The sequence below is a fragment of the Papio anubis genome, chromosome 16, assembly GCF_008728515.1.
Source record: "Papio anubis isolate 15944 chromosome 16, Panubis1.0, whole genome shotgun sequence".
NCBI lineage: Eukaryota > Metazoa > Chordata > Mammalia > Primates > Cercopithecidae > Papio > Papio anubis.
The window spans coordinates 26,581,729-26,604,731 of record NC_044991.1 but is presented as its reverse complement, the minus strand read 5'-3'; the positions used below and the strand labels follow the sequence as shown (position 1 = coordinate 26,604,731).

Sequence of the window (23,003 nt, the reverse complement as noted above, 5' to 3'; positions counted from 1 at the left end):
CTCCAGAGATAAGGATCAGGGCATTAGACTCGCCTACTCAGCTTGGTGTCTGCTTTACCTAAACCAGATTAGATGGCCTATTTGACCCTTAGTTTGCAGATTGAGTCTGAAGTAGCTTATATATGAGACAGGCTTTAAAGTTTAATCTTTTGCTTATGAAGTCATCTACCTTTGTTGTCTCAACACAAGACTAGCCTTTCTGTCTCTAAGAGGATGAAGATTATATCTTTTTTGTTTCCTTTACATCTTAAGCACTTAGAAAAAAGCCTGGTACAAAGTTGGTACATATGACACATTTGTAGAATTAAAGAGTAAATTTTGAACCTTTTTATTTCACAAGACCTGACTGTTACACAGTTTTGGGGCAATGAATGAGAGTAAGTTAACTACTGGCTACCAGAATTGCCGCTGCCACCAATGTTTTATCTCATTTATTTCTCATCCAGCTTTAGAAAATACAGCATTATTATTTATTTGTAATAATTATTATTTCACATATAATTGTTATAAATATTCTAGGCTCTATGTTGTTAAAGTGAATTCGTGCCACTTAAAAATATCAGAATACTAGCCGGGTGCGGTGACTCATGCTTGTAATCCTAGCACTTTGGGAGGCCAAGGCAGGTGGATCATGAGGTCAGGAGTTCAAGACCAGCCTGGCCAAGATGGTGAAACCCCGTCTGTACCACAGAAAGCTGAGGCAGGAGAATCACTTGAACCCAGGGGGCAGAGGTTGCAGTGAGCTGAAATCACGCCACTGCACTCCAGCCTGGGCAACAGATTGAGACTATGTCTCAAAAAAAAAGAAAAAAAACCCCAAAAATATCAGAACACACACATATACCAACATCAAATGTAAAGCATAGTGGCAAAAAGATTTTCAAAGAGAAGGTTCTAGTGGAACAGGGATAGAGAAGGTTCTAGTGGAACAGGGATAAAGAAGATGATGAGCCATGTAAGAAAAAACATCAGCATACTCATACTTTCGGGTCTTGATTAAAAGCCAATAAATTATTAGCTAGAGGAAGAATTTTTTTATTACATGTGTGATTGCAAGCAAGTGTTCACTATGCCTGAGTTCCTGCTACTACTTATAAGGAATGGGAGAGAATGTTACCCAGAAACACTAATGTCTATAGTTACTTTGTCCCTAATGATAAATTGTTAAGTTCTATCAATAGGATACTTACTAAAAAAAGGAAAAACCCTAGGTAATGATTTCAGCATTGCTTTTTATTACTGCTACCATCAGCTGGCACATTCATATATTTATTGCTTTTTTTTTTTTTTTTTTTTTTTTGCCGTCAGTAAGAAATTTACTTGTTTTAAAAAAATCCAAATGCTTGCATTGTCCAGAAAAATTTAACAGGTTTATTTATAATTATTATAAAGTTGAACTACTGAAACTTGTTCACTGAAACATTTTAACTTGCATTAATGCTTTACGCCTCTGCATTTATATTAAAAATTCACACACAAATGAAAATGGAAAAACTGCCGATACCTGATTTCTGTCCCCTATTTTTCCACTCGCAATCGTATACTTAGGTACCTTTTGACCCCATGGGAAAAAAATTAATGTTCAGAACTACCAATAACAGGAAGAAGAGAATTTTTTTTTTTTTTTTTTTTTTTTTTTTGAGAATGAAATGTTTCTCATCATAGTGGATTCTTAAGCACGTTCTCCACGTATGCGGCATGCTAGCTGGATGTCTTCTGGCATAATTGTTACACGTTTGGCATGGATAGCACACAGGTTAGTGTCTTCAAAAAGGCCAACCAGATAGGGCTCACTTGCCTCCTGCAAAGCACCGATAGCTGCGCTCTGGAAGCGCAGATCTGTTTTAAAGTCCTGAGCAATTTGTCGCACCAGAGACTGGAAGGGAAGTTTGCGAATCAGAAGTTCAGTGGACTTCTGATAACGTCTAATTTCACGGAGCGCCACAGTACCAGGCCTGTAACGATGAGGTTTCTTCACCCCTCCAGTAGAGGGCGCACTCTTGCGAGCGGCTTTTGTAGCCAGTTGCTTCCTGGGTGCTTTACCACTGGTCGATTTGCAGGCAGTCTGCTTTGTACGAGCCATGGTGCAGAGACCTCCTTACTTACCCCCCTTCTCCTTTGGCTGGAGCTCGGTGAGCGAGAGGCGGCACTGGCGTTGGAGAGCGACGGCCTATTCCATTTTTAAGATACCATTATTACAACTACTGAGTCCGTGAGGTCATCACATGGCTTCTTCTGCCTTTGAAGTGTTTTTAGTCTAGTGGTGGAGACAGGTGTGTCAAGAGATGTGGTAATGTTGGCGGCGACATGGTACAAGGCTGCGTAAGACACAGTTGGAACACAGAGAACAGCCAGGGATCTACTGGGGTGGGGCTGTAGGTGAATCAGGGTAAAGGATTTGCCACCAGTGTGTAAGTACCCTTTCTTGCCCTTAACCAAAAAGTGATTCTTTCCTGAGCTGTCAAAGTAATCAGCCGTGAGCGATTTACTTAGTGGCAGCTATCAGCATAGCACCCTCCTAAGGCATTTCTCTCTTATGCTTGGATTTTAGAGTAGAACCTCCGAAGAGAAGGTGACTTCCCTTTATGTTTCTGGTTCCGGGGAGACTAGCCTGTGCTACACTTTCATCCTTGTATCCTCACTCTGTCTAGAATGGTACTTTGCATCTTATTGGTGTTCACTGAATGCTTTTAGAGTGAATGAAATTGTTCTAAGAAAATTCACATTATGGGATAAATAATTTGAGGAATTATTGATTTACTTTATAAATATATTCTTTATTTTTTAATAAGATTTGTATAGGATTAATTTAAACAGCAGCTACCCTGGGTATTATATTTTTTACTAATTTTGATTTTACTAATTCACTTCTGGAATTTATTCAGTGTGTAAGGAAAGATACGCTTATATAAATACTGCAGGTTAACAATGTTTGTGATTAAAAGTTCATATTTTAGTCATAGTCAATATTGTTTTGACTGGTTATGTACCAACAAAGTGAATTTCTAACGGTTTTACTTTTTGTTTCAAAATTAAGATACTGTGGAAGGAAGTGATTTAGAAATTGTGATTTTTTAACTTGATATTTTCCAAAGAAAGTAATATTGGTTATTACTTGGATTGCACATTTTTTCTATTAAAGTTTTGTATTAAAATTTTTTTGTAGTCTTTGGACAGGATAACTTTTTTCAAATGTCATGTTTAAGTACCCCTTTTCTTTGTATTATTCCTCTGAACTTTGTTGTGAGAATAGATATTTAAACTTTGGTGATCTTTTCAGATACAGTTAAAAAACTCCAGGACCAAAAGCACGACATGGAAAGAGAAATAAAGACACTCCACAGAAGACTTCGGGTAGGATAAATCTTCATGTATTATCTTGTTAGAAAACAGTTTTCTGAAATTTGAGGTGTAGTCATTGACCATATTATCACTCATCTTAAGCTTTGGATACAGTGATAATACTGGCCCCATTGGGTTTTGGGCAGAAAGCAAATGCTGTCATTTCAGATTGGGATTGCTGCTAGATTTTGGGTAGAAGAATGTGCTATAGGTTGCGTATCCCTAACTAGACATTCTGAAATCTAAAATATTCCAAAATTTGTAACTCTTTGAATGATGGCATGATGCTCAAAGGAAATGCTTATTGGAACATTTTGGGTTTCGGATTTTCAGATTTGGGATGCTTAGCTGTTAAGTATAGTGCAAATATTCCAAAATCCAAAAAATCTTAAATCTGAAATGCTTTTGGATAAGTGATACTCGACCTATAGAAATTTATGGTTAGTAATTTTAGAAAGATAGATTTGGGGAAAAAGTGTTCTATTTTGTAAAGAAAAGTTATTAGCTTTTGATTATAAGGTGCCCCAAACTAGTCTGTTTTCATACATTTTGTGGCTGTGATCTGTCTTGCCAATAGCAATGCAGCCATGATGCAGGGAGTGGGGAGAAAGCTACTCAGTCGTTTGGGTCATACCACAGTTGCTCAGGCTGCTTTCATCGTGTAAGAAAATTGCTTTAGGGGTGAGGAGGGCATGGGGCTCAGGCATGGCCCAGCTGTGGCTTTGAGGGAGGTGAGTCCCAGGGAGACTTCCCCACCCGGCCACACCCACATCCTCCATGACTGTGGGAAGCAACAGACCACGTAGTTCCTTACCGCTTCTTTGTATAATTTTGCCTGCCTATATTGAGTTTAGTGTTTTTCTTCTGGCTTCCTCTTCCTTTTCTTTTGATTTTTTTTTTTTCCTGTTAGGTTTTGATGTCAGGATATTTATAGTTTTTCACTGTATGGTTCACATACCATTATATACCTTCTTGTGCTTTTCAGAGGTAAAGATCCATACATTCTAGATGATGTTTATTTTCATAAGACCTGCTTTGAAACTTGCATGAAGAAGGGAAGCTTGACACTATTTTCATTAATATCTATTGAGCACTCTGAGTACTTGATGCCTCAGTAGGCAGATCAGCTGGAAAATCTTTTCCTTATTAAGAACAAGTTCACTAATAATAGTTGCATTGCCTGTTAGAAATAGATAATAGCAATTCTCTGTGATTAAGAAAATGAATCATCATTTGGAAGCATTAGTGTATTACAGCAATCCAATCATAAACAAATTTTATTGCTTTTAAATAAATCTTGATTGCTCTCTTTTGGAAATAAAAAGTTAGTTTTTTAATATAGGAAGAATCTGCGGAATGGCGACAGTTTCAGGCTGATCTTCAGACTGCAGTAGTCATTGCAAATGACATTAAATCTGAAGCCCAAGAGGAGATTGGTGATCTAAAGCGCCGGTTACATGAGGCTCAAGAAAAAAATGAGAAACTCACAAAAGAATTGGAGGAAATAAAGTCACGCAAGTATGTTCTGAGAAACCAGTTGTGTACTTCTGTTTCGGTAGAGAACATTTAAATCCCAATTTTTGATGTGGTACTATGGAAAAAATGGGGAGTTTGATACTTACTGAGTTTGGATCTGATGGAAGTTACTCAGCTTTTCTGGGCGTCATTTTATGGCACATGTGAACTAGTGCAGTCTATGTGGATCTTTCAGAGTTGTCAGTATCAGTGATCCACAACTCTGAAGGGAGTGAGGATGGTCTCTCACATGATTCTCCTTTCCCCCAGCCCCACAGTCCAGCCCTGTTAGTTTTCTTTAGATTGTAGCCTCATGACTAAGAATGTGGACTCTGGAGACAGATATTCTTGGCTCGTGTCCAGCTCTGCCTCTTACTAGCTGTAATCTTGGTTAGGAATCTTGACTTCCCTGAGCCTCAGTTTTCTCATCTTTAAAATGACACAATACTACCTGCTTTACAGTGTTGTCATAAGGATTAAATAATATAATGCCTGCCAAGTGCTCAGGGCAATAGTCAGTATACTTTAGCTAGTATTTTTGGAGACCCAAGTAAAGAATGTAAAGTGAGTTTCTCTCTGTCACTCACTTGAGGAATTTTCACTTGTTTTATCTTATAATCAAATGAATCTCCACAGTAGTTTTTTTTCCCCCATGTAACATAGACATCATTGGAAACTGATGAAAATTATTAGATGAAATGACATTTGTGACATGCGCTGAGATCCACAGTGAAATACCATCTAAGAGTGGGGGATAGTATTTTTGTGTTTGAGGTTATTACTAAGAATTTGATTATTCCTTAGTTTGAGTAATTATTAAGTAGGCGTAGGAAGAAATTTAGAAAACTAACAGTATATCTTTAAAAAATGGTCTTATTATTGCCTTGCTCTAGTGAATGGCTCAGAGAAAAGTATTGCTAAGCATTTTTCATTGGATTCCTTAAGCAGAACATGGAATGAGACAGATTATTATTTCTCTACTAGTATAAAACATGTATTACATTACTTTTTTTTTATATTATTAAATGAGTAACGTATCAGAAATGCTTTATTCTATAGTTATCCTGAGTGAATGAAGTTCTACTGTTAAAGTTTCATTCCTTTGGATCTCAAAAATTCATAAGACTTTGAGACACATGTTTTTAAAACGCCTTCTGAAAGAGGTAGCATCTTGTAGGGCAGTGGTTCTCAGAGTAAGGCCTGCAGATTCCTGGATGTCCCTAAGGCCCTTTAGGGAGTCTGTGAGGTCAAACTGTCTTCATAATACCATCACATTGTTTGCCCTTTTCACTGTGTTGACTTCTAAACTGTTAAGAGAAAAGCAAGTATAAACTGTTGATGAACCGGGATCTTGGCAATAAATTGCACTTATAGTCATTATACTCTTCACCACCACATACTTGCAATTTTTTTTTTTTAAATGCAGGTTTCACTTAAAGATGTCCTTGGTAAAACCGTAAAGTATGAATTTTACTACATCCCTATCCTTGAGTATGCTCTTTAGCATTCTGTGTGACAAAATGGGAAGTACAGAAAAAGCACTTCTGCTTTATCTGCTGTATACTCAAGACTATACTGAAGAGTGAGGTCACGTTGAGGAAAGTGCTGTGATTAGTTTGAGCTGCTTTCTTTTTTCATTGAATGCCATTTTTTTACTTGAGAGTGACAGACAAACTGTGGATGATTCAGACTTTGGTATTATTTGGTGGATATTTTGTGAAAACAATTAAGACAGCCTATCACTTAAAGGAAAACAACGGACAGTATTCACTGCCAGTGATAAAATGTGGGCTTTCAAGTGAATGTTAGGATTTTGGAAAACTTGTTATTTACCATTGGTGAGTTTGACAGCTTCCCATAAAGTGTCTTCTGATGAGATCATTGCGACTTAAAAAAAAATATGTAATGTCAGCATTTAGAAAATCTGTAAGTAAAACAATATTTTCCTTACAGCCAGTCTATGATGTTAAACAAGATTGACGAGTGGATTTTAATGGACAGAATAGGAAAAGTTCACTTATATGGTTTCAGATTCCACATTGGAGCTAACTTTTAAGTTACTACTTGTTGCATTTTAGTGCAGTTATCAAATAAGAACAGCTACGGTTATCTAAAAGGGCTATTAAAATCTTCCCTTTTCCACCTACCTTATCTATATGTAAGACTTGCTTTTTTTCATATTAAAATAGGTTGAATACAGAGGAAATAAGAGTTTAGCTGTGTTCTCTTAAGCCAGACATTAAAGAGATGATTTAAAAATGCAAAGCACTGTTACTCTTCTTACTAATTTTTTTTGTTTTGTTTTGGAAAAAATAGTTATTTTTCATAAAAATATATTAATAAGCCCTGTATTTATTTTAGTTTTAGATGAATTAAATATTTTTATATATTCTTAGTTTTAATGTAATGGAAGACAGCTCTTATAAACAAAAGGTTTTTGGAGTCCTTACTCATTTTAGGAGTAGAAAGGGGCTCTAAGACCAAAAAGTTTGATAATCACTGTTATAGATTCTTTATTAAAAGTTCTAGTCAGCCGGGTGCAGTGGCTGACACCTGCAGTCCCAGCACTTTGGGAAGCCTAAGTGAGCAGATCACCTGAGGTCGGGAGTTTGAGACCAGTCTGACCAACATGGAGAAACCCTGTCTCTACTAAAAATACAAAATTAGCCGGGTGTGGTGGCGCATACCTGTAATCCCAGCTACTCGGGAGGCTGAGGCAGGAGAATCGCTTGAACCCAGGAGGCGGAGGTTGTGGTGACCTGAGATCACGTCATTGCACTCCAGCCTGGGCAACAAGAGCAAGACTCCATCTCAAAAAAAGAAAAGGAAGTTCTAATCATGACAGCTAAATGACCTTAAGATCTTGTAGTACATCTTGAGGCAGAATACTGTCAGAAGGCCAAATGGCCACCAAAGATGAATTTTTCCTAAGGACTGGCTTAATTTTTATTCACATACTTGATAGTTATATGACATGTACAAGCTCTGCAATTGTAATCTCATTCCAGATGAAAGAATTCTGTGTTAGTCAGTGTAGTGAATTCAGAATGGGCCAGAAATGAAATGGAATTGATTTTTTCAGATGACTCAGGATGCATCACCCTGAGCTTCTAGGGGACTCATGTTACTAATTTGGGTCTAGGCTTTTTTTTTTTTTTCTTTGTAGAATTCTATTTGAAGACTACACTACTTGCCTTGTTCTTATTTTTATTTTTTTAAAGAGTGTGGGCTTTGGTTTCATTTTTTTGTATTTCCATGTCTAAGCATAACATACTAGCTAGAGCCAGTATAAATTAATATTATACCACTATAAATTAATATTATACAGTATCATGTACTGGTGAACCTCCGGACTCCTGAGAAGGGCCTTCTCGGCAGCACAGGACCTGGAGAGTCTCAGCTCTGAGCCAGTCTACCTCCTATTTTACTGCTAATTGATTACTGATGTCCTTACCTTACACTTACTCAGATGAAAATGGAATTTGATGGTTGTTTAACTTACTTAGGATAACCTGATATAAAAATTTCAGTATCATTTCCTGGTATTTACCAAGCAAATGAGAACATTAGACCAGGTAATCTACTAAGCTCAACCGATACAATTTTTTTAAACTGATAGTTTTTAATGCTTTTCAGCTGGGAGGGGAAAATGTATATGTTCTAGTACCTGTGTAAAAATGCTCTGATTTCAATATTATTTTCAGGCAAGAGGAGGAGCGAGGCCGGGTATACAACTACATGAATGCCGTTGAGAGAGATTTGGCAGCCTTAAGGCAGGGAATGGGACTGAGTAGAAGGTCCTCGACTTCCTCAGAGCCAACTCCTACAGTAAAAACCCTCATCAAGTCCTTTGACAGTGCATCTCAAGGTAATTAATTTCTCCTGCATTGTGCCAACTGCATGTGGTTGTGTTTACTTACCTTATATTCTCTGGTTTAATTTGATATTCTTTACTGTCTTACTCTTAGTCCCATTAACTTTCATATAGTATTAATGCACTAGACTTAACAGAAGGTGATATTTAATAGGTTTGAGATCTCTTCAGCTTCAGAGGTGTTAGTCTCAGACAGAATCCTTAATCCCATGCAGAGATGTGTCTTCTCACCCTCGTTGGATCACACACATTCCTGTTACTTTAAGTATGTTCTCTATGCCTAAGAACTTCCAGATGTATAACTTTAGCTCTTCCCTTCCTCTGAACTCCTCAGTCATGTCTATCCAGATGCCTACTTGACATGAACCCTCAGGTGTCTCCTGGACATCTAACGTCCAAAAAGCAAACTCTTGTCTGCTGTCTTCACCTTCTCCCCGTGCATAAATGGCAGCATCACTCCACCCAGTTACTTAAGCCAAAAGTCTGGGGGTCTTCCTTAAATTCTTGTTCTTTCTTACTGCTACATCTAGTCTATTACTAGCAAATCCTGTTGATACAGCCTACATCATGGATGTCTTTGCTCTGTCTTCTCTCCATCTCTAGCGGCACGAGCTTTAGTTCAAGCCACCATCAACCACTAATTTCAGTAACCTCCAAATTAAATCTCCCTTTTTCATCCCATGATAGAAAGATCTTTTCTTGTTTAAAATCCTTTAGTTGCTTATTAGAGTTGAAACAAAATTCAGATACCCAAATGCCTCCATGGTCTGACCCCTGCCTATTCTTTGCCTCAGTTGAACCACTCTTCCCCACTCACTATAGTCCTACACGGCATTTCAGGTTCTGAATCAAGCCGGGCTTTCTTTCATACAAGCTCTAGAAGGCTTACTCTCCCCACTTTCAAATGACTGACTTGTTTTCATGTAACTTCCTCAGCCCTGGGAAAGGAAAAGGGATGTGGTGTTTTCAAACAATTAATTGTAATATGTCCTAAAGCTCAAATTTGTGTCTAGAAATTCTTTAAACTTTATTAATAGGCTACTAGAATCTGTGTTCTGTGATTATACACAAATGAGTTCTCATTGACTTAAAAGCACAGCAAAAGTCACATGTATAGTCCTACACACTGTTGGTATAGACATTCTGGAGGACTGTTGGGCAATACCTTCCAGTTTAAAATGCCATGTTCATAGACTCTGAAGTTGTTATACTTAGTACTGGCACAAGTATTATGTATAAAGATAGTATTATGTATAAAAAAAACTCTGTATATGTATACATATACAGTATGTATACCATTGTTTGGAAAAATGGAAGACCTAGAAATCGCTTAAATGCCTATTAAAAGAATTAAGACAATTATGACCAATTAATACAGTAAAATACTATGCATATTTCAATAAGGATGACAGATCTCAAAGTACTGATGTTGAAACATGTCTGTGATCCTTTATTCAAGTGTGCCACCTGAGCAGTCACTTTGTGCACTGCAATCCTTTATAGTAAGTTGCAGGCCAGTACATATATAGAGATATATGTATATATCTATATATACCTCTGTGTGTGTGTGTATATGTGTATAATGTGGGTGGTCTTGTTTTTTTAAGGTACGTAGATAGCTAAGTGTATTTGCATTTAAAGTGTAAGAAAGATGTACCCAGAACTGTTGTTAGTGGCTACCTCTGGTTAATATGATGGGGTAAGATGAAAGGAGAACTTTAAAATATGCTTTGAGCTGACAAGTGCCTGTAGTTCCAACTACTTAGGAGGCCCAGGCAGTAGCATGCTATCACTGCACCTGCTGATAGCCACTGTACCCTAGCCTGGACAACAGAGCAAGACTCTGTCTCTGAAGAATAAAATATATATATGTTTTGAAAATCAAAATGATAACGGAATGTCTACATTAAATTAAAATTATACACCTATTCAAAATGTTAATAAAGCATGCTTTAATGCACAAAACTGCTTCATACTAAAGTTTTTTAAAAGCCTTATATGTTATTTTATAATAAAATATATGTAAATGACCCAGCAATTCCACTCCTAATTATGCATTCAAAAGAACTGAAAATAGATAATCAAATACAGTCCCTGACTTAACGATGCTTTAACTTTTGATTTTTTGACTTTACAATAGTGCCAGTAATACACATTCAGTACAGCTTTCAGTAAATTACATGAGATATTCAACACAGCCTATTTAGTATAAAATAGGCTTCATGTTAGATGATTTTACCTAACTGTAGGCTAATGTAAATGTTCTGATCTTGTTTAAGGTAGGCTAGGTTAAGCTGAGATGTTTGGGAGGTTAGGTGTATCAAAGTCAGCAAATGCGTTTTTGACTTGCTTATGATGGTTTTATCAGGACATAACTCCATCATAAATTGAGAAACATCTGTGCTTGTACATCAATGTTCATAGTAGTTCTGCTCACAATAGCTAATGGATAGAAGCAACCCAAGTATCCATGCATTCAATGAATGGATAAACAAAATGTGGTATATTCATACAATGGAATACTGTTCAGCCACAAGAAGGAATGAAGTAGTAATACATACTTTAACATGGATGAATCTTTACAACATTATGTTAATTGAAGGAAGCCAGATACAACAGGTCACATATTGTAAGATTCCGTTTATGCTAAATATTCACACTACGTCAATCCATAGAGACAGAAAGCAGATTGCCAGAGGCTGGCGGGACAGTGGGTAGGAAGTGACTGTTAGGATACTAGGTTTTCTTTTTGGAATGATGAAAATGTTTTGGAACTAGGTAGAGGTGATGGTTGCATAATATTGTGAATGTACTAAATGCCACTGAACTGTACATTTTTAAATGGTTAACTTTATGTTTTGTGACTGTTATCTCAGTAAAGAATACATCTAAAGATACCAATTCTAAATATAAGTAAATAGATTTGTGTTTATATTGGCTGCATTAAAAAAGTCCATAGTGATCTGCTTCATCTTGCTACACTGTGTGATAGGCCTGAGTCATTCTGTATCCCATTTTTAATTTAATTCAGCATCAAATGAAGAATCATTTTTGCAGCCTTTACCAGAATCTGTGCTATGCTCAACTGTCTAGAAATTAATAAATTCTAAAAACATAAACTACTTTTCAGCAGTTTATTCTAGAGAGAGAGAGACTGATATGCCAACAAGTGATTCCACATCCCTGCGTTAAATACAAATCAGAAAATATATGTGACGTGATGGACTCTGCAGGAGGAATTGAGGAAAGACAAGCAGGAGTTCCTCATTCTTTTGTTTAATATGCAACTATTCAACATCCTTTACCTGCCAGGCTTCTTACCTGATATAGTTATGTAAATACTCCTCTTGGGTTTTAATGCTTGAATTTCATTGCTTTATGGAGCATTTTAGCTACATAAGTAACAGAAATGAAATGACTGCCATAACATGGGTTAGAAATAAGCATGACTACTCTACAGATGCAAATAATTCACCTGATGGGAGGAAAAGCAGCTGTGTGCTAAGACACAGCTACAAGTGTTCAGCAGAGGCTAGACATCAGCCAAGACAGTGTCCAGGGGGGTTTGAGAGCGTTTGGTAATCAGGCGAGTCCTTAAGTGGAGACTAGTTAAGCTTCCACTGTACAGTGACATTATTTCCCTTTTTGTTTGTTGTTTTTGTAGTACCAAACCCTGCTGCAGCTGCAATTCCTCGAACGCCCCTGAGCCCAAGTCCTATGAAAACCCCTCCTGCAGCAGCTGTGTCCCCTATGCAGGTGAGTGCCTGGAACCACAGGAGGCTCTTATGGCCTCAGGATCTGAAAGTTGAGGCCTTTTCTTCACACTCATTTACACCTGTATTCGTTGGGTAAATGACTACCTCAGCAGGGATGTATCTAGAATTTGTTTCCTAAAATACTGTAAATATCTTTGAGATAAATTATGTAAGTGTAAATTGTGTTATTCTGATAGACTCTAATAATGATAGCTAACAACAGTTGAACACTTGCTTTGTATTCTACACTGTTCTGAATGCTTTATAATGTTAGCTCATTTAATCCTTACAACTCTTGGGTATTAAGTGCTGTTCTTATCTGTATTTTTCACATGTGGTAACTGAGGCCCAGAAAGGTTAAGTAACTTGCCGAGGTTCAGCAATTAAGTGGTAGAGCTGGGGTTTAGAGCTAGGCTGTCTGGATTCAGTGGCTTTAGTCACTACACTAAGACACAGAAGTGTCTGTGAGTAGAATATGTGGTTGCCATGTCTCAGCCTTTACTGCATAGCAAATCACTTCAGAACTTAGTGGCTTGAAAGAACAATTTTATTAGTTTTTACATTTCTCTGAGTTGACTAGGCAATTCTTTGCTGGCTTTCCTGGGCTCGTTCCTGCAGTTGAATTCACAGGGATGATGGGATAGGGCCTGGGCTCAGCAGGATTCCTGGGCCGCTTTCTCCATGTGATTTGTCTTCTCAGGCTCCTTCACAACATGGTATCTCCAGCTCCAGGAGACTGAAAATGGAAGTTAGCAAAGCCTCTGAAGACCTAAGCTTGGAACTTGGACAGTGACTCTTCTGTCCTGCTATTTTAATCCAAGCAAGTCACAGGGCAGCTGCGATTCAGAGTGGAAGGGGTGCACAAGGCATGAATTCAGAGAAGTGTGATTAATGAGGGCTGTTTTGTAACAGGTCCAGCACAGGTCATTATTGATACATTAGAAACAAGTTTCAAAAGTTGTTCCTCTGTGCCATTGGGGAATGCAGATGAGAAGCGGGGCAGAGGGCTTTTCGGTAGCGCTCAAGAGGCCCCTCATTGTGCATTTTATTCAGCCGCTTTTGGACAGTATAGCTGAGGTGGAGTATTTCCTCATAGGTGAGAGTAGCCAAAGGAAACATGGCCTAACCCCCATTATCCTGTGATACAGTGTAGCCCCGGCTGCACCTCTTCCCTAAAATAATGGTGCTGGGGAGCATTTTCATTTCCAGTTGAGACATTTGTACTGTGTTTACTAGCGTGCTCCTTTTGCATTTATATTGTTGTGAGTTAGTGGCTTTGCATTTGCATGTATATACAAGATGTTATGTCTTTTTTTTTTTTTTTTTTTTCCTGAGATGGGGTCTCACTCTGTCACCCAGGTTGGAGTGTAGTGGCACGATCTTGGCTCACTGCACAACCTCTGCCTCTCAGGCCCAACCAGTACTCCCACCTCAGCCTCCCAAGTAGCTGGTACCACAGGCCTGTACCACCCATACCTGGCTGTTTTCTGTGTTTTTGGTAAAGACAGGGTTCTGCTATGTTGCCCAGGCTGGTCTTGAGCTCCTGAGCTCAGGCAATCCACCTGCCTGGTCCTCCCAAAGTGCTGGGATTGCAGGCATGAGCCACCACGCCTGGCATTATGTCATAATTTAAAAAGAAGGGAAGGGAATACCGTATTCCACCAATTTCATGATTTTTTTTTTTTTTTTTGAGACGGAGTCTCACTCGGTTGCCCAAACTGGAGTGAAGTAGCATAATTTTGGCTCACTGCAACCTCCACCTCCTGGGTTCCAGTGATTCTCGTGCCTCAGCCTCCAAGTAGCCGAGATTACAGGTGTGCACCACCACACCCAGCTAATTTTTGTATTTTTGGTAGAACAGGGTTTTAACCATGTTGGCCAGGCTGGTCTCAAATTCCTGACCTCAAGCAATGTGCCCACCTCAGCCTTCCAAAGTGCTGGGATTACAGGCGTGAGCCACCGTGCCCAGCTGATTTAATGCTTTTTTATGTGCTCCCTATTAATCAAACTTCATCTAAAATTCTGAAGTAACAGATAAAAGCAACATAAAGATGCCAAATGTAATAAACTTCAAATAAGAGGAACTTTATTTAAGTGGTGTTTGTCAGTTGATGTTTAATGTACAAGGTGTCACTTTGTAAATCTTTGTAAAGTTAGGAGGTGAAAAATATTTCTATAAGTTGCAAAAAACTAATACTTAGGAGCTACATTCAGTAGCTTTTTAGTACATGATTAGTTAGTACGGTGCTTCTCAAACCTAATTGTATATAAAAATCATGTGGAGAGTTTTTAAGCACATAAAATTCCCAGACCTCATCCTGGTAAACCAGAATCTCTGGGGACTGGGGCCCAAGATTGGAATTGTTAGTTTTTCAAAACTCCCTAGGTAGGAATTCTACTCCTAGCTATGTGGGAGTAATAGGCTGGATTATTCTGCCATCACAAACAACTATTAATAGATGGACAAAATATAGGAAGCAGTTATTTTCAGACATTGTACATAACTGTGGTCCCTGAACAAAAATTTTAAAATGAGGTAAATCCTACTGTGGCTCACAATATTTTCCTGGAGGCAATTTCCAGATGGTGGTGCAGGGAAGATGAACCTACATGGAGCAGGGAAGAGAAAAACAATTGGATCTGAGTAGACACAAATCAACATTCGAGGAGAATGAGACTGCTTGAATTTGCAGGGCAGATACTTGGAGGAGGGAGCTGCATAGAGAAAGGAGTATAGAAATCTGCATAGGCATCCCTTTGAGTCTTTGTCTGAATACCAATCTGTACCTGCATTGGGTGAAACCGCACAAGGCTGGGCAAGAATAATTTTCCGGAAACAATTTCCAGGAACAGGGAGCTATCCGGCAAACACTTCTGGTAGTTTACCTAGGACAGGAAATCATTTGAGTTCCCACCAGCCGCTGTGGAGACACCTCTTTGAATAGATGGCATTCAGTATAGACTCCTAAAGGACCACCCCTGAAAGTATCATAGAACTAAATAGCCTCAGAGTAAATACTATTCTAGGTCTGCCCTAAAAGATCTTTAAAAATAAGATGCAGAAGGACCAAGGAGGTCCCTAAGTAGCTGTAGTAGGCAGCCTCTAAAATGTTCCCCAGTGATCCCCAATTGGTGGTAGTTGCTCCTTGTGCAATTTGCTCTTGTTGAGTGTTGGCTGCAGCTCGTGATTTGCTTCCAGTGAATATGGCAAAGCAAAAGAAGTGGTAGGATAAGGTTATCACTTCTAAAATACAGTTATAAAAAGCTTTGCTTCTGCCTTGAATGCTCCTCTTGCTATCACTTAGAGCCAGTTACTCTGGGGAAACCCAGTTCCCATGTTGTGAGCCAGCCCTGCGGAGGGGCCCACATTAGGAAGTGTAGGAACAGATCTCCTGAAGCTTGCCAGCAGCCATGTAGATGAGCTTGGAAGCAGATCTTCCTCCAGTCGATCCTCAAGATAACTGTAGTCCTGCTGACAACTTAATTGCCTCCTCGTGCTAGACTTTGAGCCAGAGACACTCTGCTAAGCTTTCTGACCCACAGAAACTATGAGATCATAAATGGATTGTTTTAAGCCACAAAAGATTTGGAATAATTTGTCATGCAGCATAGATAGCTAATACAGTAGCGTACTTATTTGCCAAAGTAATAATTTTTAAAGGAACACACACAGCAAAATATAGTTAGTGTAAAATACATAATCTGGCATGCAATAAAAAATTACTAGGCAATGAAGAAGCAGGAAAATGTCACCTGTAACCAGGGGAGAAATCAGTCAATAGATGCAGACTTAGAACGGATAGAAATGCTAGGATTAGCATGCAGTGATGTAAATATGATCTCTGTGCTTGAGTATGTGAAGGGAAGCATGCACAGATGAAGAGAGAAGTGAAAGATATGAAAAAGAATAGAAGAAGGCCAGGTGCGGTGGCTCACGCCTGTAATCCCAGCATTTTGGGAGGCCGAGGCAGGCGGATCACCTGAGGTCAGGAGTTGAAGACCAGCCTGGCCAACATGGCGAAACCCCGTCTCTACTAAAACTACAAAAAAAATTAGCCAGGCACGGTGGTCTGTGCCTGTAATCCCAGCTACTCAGGAGACTGAGGCAGGAGAATCGCTTGAACCCAGGAGGCAGAGGATGCAGTGAGCTGAGATTGTGCCATTGCACTCCAGCCTGGGTGACAGAGCAGGACTCCGTCTCAAAAACAAACAAAAAAAACGAATAGAGAAAAAGATCAATATATTTGAGGACATAGCAGTAGAATCTTCCATAATGAGTAGCAGAGAGGAAAAAGGACTGGGGAAAAGAATGAACAGAGCCCCTGACTTGTGGGATTAAATTAAGTGGTCCTACATACCTGAAATTGGAGCCCAAGAAAAAAAGGCAAGTCGGGGGCAGAGTAGGAAGTGTGTCTGAAGAAAACATTTGCAGAAATAGGCCAGGCGCAGTGGCTCACGCCTGTAATTCCAGCACTTTGGGAGGCCGATGTGGGCAGATCACCCGAGCTCAGGAGTTTGAAACCAGCCTGGGAAACACGGTGAAACCCCGTCTCTACTAAAAATACAAAAAATCAGCCAGGCATGGTGGTGTGTGCCTGTAATCCTAGCTACTTGGAAGGCTGAGGCAGGAGAATCACTTTAACCTGGGAGACAGAGGTTGCAGTGAGCCGAGATCACACCACTGCACTCCAGCCTGGACGACAGAGGGAGACTCCATCTTAAAAAACAAAAAATAAAAAATTTTTTTGAAGAAATAATAGCCAAAATCCATCCAAATTTGTTGGAAATTGTATACTCATAGATCCAAGAAAATCAGGAAGCTAAAGCAAGATAAACATATATAAATATACAAACACCCTCATCCTCCTGTCCAGTAAGGCATTGCTGAAAAACAGTAATAAGAATTTCTTAAGGACAGGCAGGTAAGAATAATCACAGACTTCTAGTTAGAAACTGTGCAAGTCAGAAGGCAACAAAATGGTTGGGGTTTTTTTTGTTTGTTTTTGTTTTTGAGATGGAAGTTCTGTCACCCAGGCTGGAATGCAGTGGCGTGACCTTGGCTCACTGCAACTTCTACCTCCTGGGTTCAAGCGATTCTCCTGCCTCAGCCTCCTGAGTAAATGGGACTACAGGTGCATGCCATGGCACGTGGCTAATTTTTGTATTTTTAGTACAAACATGGGATTTCTCCATGTTGCCCAGGCTGGTCTCAAACTCTGGTCTTAAACTTCTGGACTCAGGTGAGTCACCTGCCTCGGCCTCCCAAAGTGAGCCACTGTGCCCAGCCCAAAATGGCATCTTGAAATGCCAAAAGAAAGACGCTGTCAACTTCGAATTCTATGTAGTAACAAAAAGATAAAATTAAAATTTTTTAGACAAACAAAAGCTGAGGGAATTCATTATCCACAGACAGTTGGGGGAAAGTGAATGAGGAGTATATGGGACTTTCCTGTACTATCTTTACAACTTCCTGGGAGTCCATAATTATTTCAGAATAAAAGTTTAAAATAAAAAGTCTTCCCACATGGAAAATTCCAGGCCCAGGTGGTTTTACTAGTGAATTGAATCAATCCTTTGTGGAAGAAATAATTCCAGTTGTATATAGTCTCTCAGGAAACAGAAGAGTAAAAGGACTTTCCAGTTCATTTTAGGAAGCTAGCATTACCTGATAGCAAAACTAGACAAAGACATTGCAAAAAAAGAAAACCGCCAGCCAATATTCCTCGTGATTATAGATGGTTATAGAGGCAATATAAAAGCACACATTAACAAAACTGAATCCAGGAATATATAAAAATGATAATCCATCATTACCAAGTGTGATGTATCCCAGGGGTACAAGGTTAAAATTTACATCAACAGAAAAAAAAAAAAAATTAAAAAATCATTAATCTCAACATCTTTAGAAAACTGTTTGACAAAATTTTACATCTGTTCATAGTAAAACTCTTTAGCAAACTAGAAATAGAAGGAGACCTGTGGGAACTCCACAGCTAACATCATACTTAATCTGGAGACTGAATGCTTTCCCACCAGGACCAGGAGCAAGGTAAGGATACCCACTCTCACCACTTTTGTTCAGCATTTTGCTGGAGCTCTTGCCCTGTGCAATTGCATAAGACCAAAAAAAAAAAGAAAAGAAAAAAAGAAAGCATACAAGTTTGGAAAGGGTAAAGTAAAACTGTCATTGTTTGCAGATAATATGATCATTTATGCAGAAAATCTAAGGAGTCCACACAGAAGCTTTTTGAGTTAAGCAGTGTTAAGGTTTACACGAAGTCCTATACAAAAGTTATTTGTTTTTCTCTATATTAGCATGAATAATCGGAAATTGAAATACTTAGCAATAAATATGAAATGTATGCACAACCTGTGGAATGAAAACAATAAAATATTGCTGAGAGAAATTGAATAAATGGAAAGCGATGTCATTTATAGATTGGAAGACTCAGTATTGTTAATATCTTGTAGTAGTCCTTTAAATTGGTCTGTGGATTCAACACAATACCAATTAAAAGAGCAGTGCTCTTTGGGTAGAAATTGACATGGTAGTATTAAATTCATATGGAAATGTAAGATCCCTGAATATTCAAAACGTTGGGGTCGGGGGTACGGGTGGAGGTCAGATTTGGAGGACTTGTACTACCTGATTTCAGCATTAGATCAGTAGAACAGAGAGTTCAGAAGTAGGCCAGTTGATTTTCTACAAAGATACTAAAGTAATTCAATCGGTAAGGAATAGTCTTTTGAAGAAAACATTCTGAAATGACTAGGTAACTGTATAGAAAAGAAATAACCTCAGCCCGTACCTCATGAAATACACAAAAATTGAAATGGACTATCGACTTAAATGTGAAAGCTAAAACCACAATTTTTACATGAGAACGTGAGAGAAAATCTTCATAACCTTTAAGACTGCAAAGATTTACTAAGATGTAAAAAAGCATGAACTATAAAAGCAAGTTGATAAATTGGGCATCAAAACTTAAAACTTCTCTGAAAGACATTAAGAAAATTAAAAAGCAAGCTACAGACTGGGGAGAATATATTCATAATACATTTACCTAACAAAAGATTTACATTCAGTAAGAAGACAAACAACCCAATAAATAATGGGCATAAGATTTGAAAAGGTCCTTCCAGGAGAAGAATACAAATGGCCAATGGCACATGAAAAGATGATCAACATCGTTAGTCATCAGGAAAATGGAAATTAAATCCACAATGAGATCCTATTCTATATTATTCCTAATGGCCAAAATCTGAAAGGTTGATGAGCTGAAGTGTGGCCGGGATGTGGAGAAGCTGGACCTCGTCCACATTTCCAGTGGGAATATGAAATGAATAGTTAAAAGTTAGCCAGATAAAAAGGACTGGGGGAAAGCTGTGGGAATGAAGCACAAGAAAAATATAGACAAGCAACATGGTCTGCATGGTAGTAAATAAGTAGGTTCATGGTATTTGAGCATCATGTAGAGGTAGCCAAGAGAGCTGAGGGGTTTTAAGTGTTTGTGGTGAATTCTTTTTTTTTTTTCAGATGGAGTCTCGCACTGTCGCCCGTGCTGGAGTGCAGTGGCGTGATCTCGGCTTACTGCAACCTCTGCCTCCTGGCTTCAAGCGATTCTCCTGCCTCAGCCTCCCGAGTAGCTGGGATTACAGGCACCTGCCACCACACCCAGCTAATTTTTTGTATTTTTTAGTTGAGACGGGGTTTCACTATGTTGGCTAGGCTGATCTTAAACTCCTGACCTCGTCAACCACCCACCTCGGCCTCCCAAAGGGCTGGGATTGCAGGCATGAGCCACCGGCCCTGGCCGTGGTGGATTCTTCTGGCTGCTTGCATATGCAGAAGTCTGGAGATGAGGAAGCCAGTGACAAGCTGTTGCTGTAGTGCTGCACTGAGATGACAGACTGTACTGGGCAGTTGTTGTAGTAGCATTAGCAAGTGGGTGGCAGAATTGAGATCTATTTGAACGAGGACTTGAAAGACCAGTACAATTACAAAAGGAGCACATCTGCATTTCATTTTGCAACATGTTTTTATATTTACTGAATTGGTTTGTGATACTTTAAAGATTCTCTTCCAACAAAATAATGAAACCACATTCAGAATACCAGTGGTTGCCAGGAGTCAGTGATATGGGGTTGGGGACAGGGAGAGGGGTGTGACTGTAAAAGGGCCCCAGGGAGGATCCTTATGGTGATGGAAATGTTCTTTATCTTGACTGTATCAATAATATATAAATGACTATATAAGATATGACTACATCAATATTTTGGCTACTGTCAAAATCTTGCTGGTGGTATTTTACTATAGGTTTATAAGATATTACCATTGGGGGAAACTGAGTAAAGAGTACATAGGATCTCTCTATATTCTTAACAACTGCATATGAGTCTATAATTATCCCATAATAAAAGTCTAATTTTTAAAAAAAGTATATTGATCATAGTCCATGCCTGTAAGGTGTGTTACAACCTTACTGTAGTAGTATGGAAAGAATTAATACAGATTTATAACTAAATACCTACTCTCTGCAGCGTTTACTTTGTGAGTCCCAATACTCGATTTAACTTCGATATTGTTTATCTTATGATTTCAGAGACATTCCATAAGTGGACCAATCTCAACATCCAAACCCCTGACAGCCCTGTCAGATAAGAGACCAAACTATGGGGAAATCCCTGTTCAAGGTACATGTAATATGCCATAACATTTCACCTTTTTTGTCAGTTTTTGAGTTGTTCTGGCTTCTTTGGCAAACTAAATTATTTTCTTTGCTCTTGATATTATTTCAATCAATCTGGTGTACCTTTGTATCAGAAGTTCACTAATAAATATATCTAAATTCCAAGTGGAGAAAGTAGTTGTTAATGAATGCATCTTTCCTGACAGCTGTCATAATGGGTCACATAGAGAGTGTACACCATTGCTAGGCACTGTTTTCACAGTTCCTCATGGCATATGTATTATTGTCATCCTCGTTTTACAGATATCAAAAATGAGTCTTAAAGAAGTTAACTAAGTCAATTCAGGTTAACACAGTTAGTTACTAAGCAGTAGCCCAGGGCAGCCTGACTTCAGAGCCCATTCCTTAGATCTCTGGGCTGTGTTTTGTTACCTTGAGGGAGCTGAGACTTTAGAAGATGAGGCTCAGCAACTCTTTGGAGCCCTTGGGAGGAACTTGCTGTTTTCACGTAGCCATTTTTTTTTTTTAGTTGGAATATCACTCTGACTCCCAGGCTGGAGTGCAGTGGTGCAATCTCGGCTCACTGCAACCTCTGCCTCCCGGGTTCAAGCGATTCTCCCACCTCAGCCTCCTGAGTAGCTGGGATTACAGGCGCCCGCCACCATGCCCAGATAATTTTTGTATTTTTAGTAGAGACGGGGTTTCACTATGTTGGCCCACTAGTGATCTGCCCACCTCAGTCTCCCGAAGTGATGGAATTATAGATGCAAGCTACCGCACCTGGCCTTCCATGTAGCTTTTTATGGCAGAGCTGGCACCAGAACCCAAGTATCCCACCTTACAAGGTTGAGGCTCCTTCTCTTACCCCGCACTGCCTCTTCATGTGCGATACTGAAGTGCATTGGAAAGATGAACAGCAGCATTGGGGTGTGGTGCTGGGAAAAGCAGTGCTTCATTTGTGGTGGGTGTGGGAATGTTCCCAAGTGTCCCCTCAGGGCCTGAGGGCTCCTCTTCGCTGATGCAGGCCAGTTACTTCCATGCGTCAGGAATTCTTGGTTGTGCAAGTTAGGCTCTGTATGTTAGACTAGAAGGTTTCAACAGGTTTTGGGTCAGAAGTAAGCAGACTTGTGAAAAGTATTCAATTAGAGAACCCAAAGGACTGGCTCCATGGACTTCATGTCGTACCAGTGCCTGAAGAGTTCAATTTGGTTGTGGAACTGGCGCTACACCTGTCATCTTCAGTGTTCTTATAAGCTGGTTGTGTGCACATTTAGGGGCAATGGAGCACAGGATGCTACCTTCCTGGCACAAAGACTTGCCTTCTGCCCTGCTTCTTGGCTCTGGTTCATTTGTCAGTCATGAACTAAGCTCTTTTCTCCCGTCAGAAGATTTTGCTAAGGGAACAAATAGTGGAAGGTTTAAAGTTTTCTTAACCCAAATACTCTGCATCTCTCCTTCCTCTCTTTACATCCCACCTCCCAGTTGAACCCACAAAGGATTTTCATGTGTGCATTGCAGAGATCTTGGCCTCACCATGGCCTGGTTGTTAACCTCAACCTTTTTGGTGCTGTCTCCTCACCTGTAAATTGATAGTGAATACCTAGCTCACTAAGTTCCTGGGCTCTTAACACCCGCAGCTGCTGAGATTGTCAAGGACTGCTGTGTCCCCAACCCATCCAGCTTAGTCGTAATCTGATATGACCTGTCAGTGGCATTTGGCACTGCTGAGCACTCTGTCTTCTAGGACATTCTTTTTGGTTTTCCTAATACCACACTCCTGTGCCTTCTCTCTGTCAGGCTGCTGCTTCTCCCTCTCCTGTGTGGCTT

General features: G+C 39.3%; 2 protein-coding genes across 8 annotated transcripts in view; one reads left to right on the top strand and one right to left on the bottom strand.

Annotated features, from left to right (window-relative positions):
• Nucleotides 1-23,003, top strand: part of SPECC1L (sperm antigen with calponin homology and coiled-coil domains 1 like) — a 145,103-nt gene that overhangs the window by 55,872 nt on the left and 66,228 nt on the right. For all 7 annotated transcript variants that reach the window (XM_003905319.4, XM_009216921.2, XM_003905320.3 and 4 more), the window contains 5 exons: nucleotides 3,281-3,354; nucleotides 4,685-4,860; nucleotides 8,562-8,725; nucleotides 12,396-12,487; nucleotides 21,090-21,180. In XM_003905319.4, coding sequence (XP_003905368.1) covers nucleotides 3,281-3,354; nucleotides 4,685-4,860; nucleotides 8,562-8,725; nucleotides 12,396-12,487; nucleotides 21,090-21,180 — 597 coding nt within the window. The remainder of the gene's footprint in view (nucleotides 1-3,280; nucleotides 3,355-4,684; nucleotides 4,861-8,561; nucleotides 8,726-12,395; nucleotides 12,488-21,089; nucleotides 21,181-23,003) is intronic.
• LOC108580865 (histone H3.3-like) lies at nucleotides 1,311-2,083 on the bottom strand. Its single transcript, XM_017945552.3, has one exon. It carries the CDS (start codon nucleotides 2,081-2,083, stop codon nucleotides 1,673-1,675), a length of 411 nt encoding a protein of 136 aa, XP_017801041.1. The 3' UTR covers nucleotides 1,311-1,672.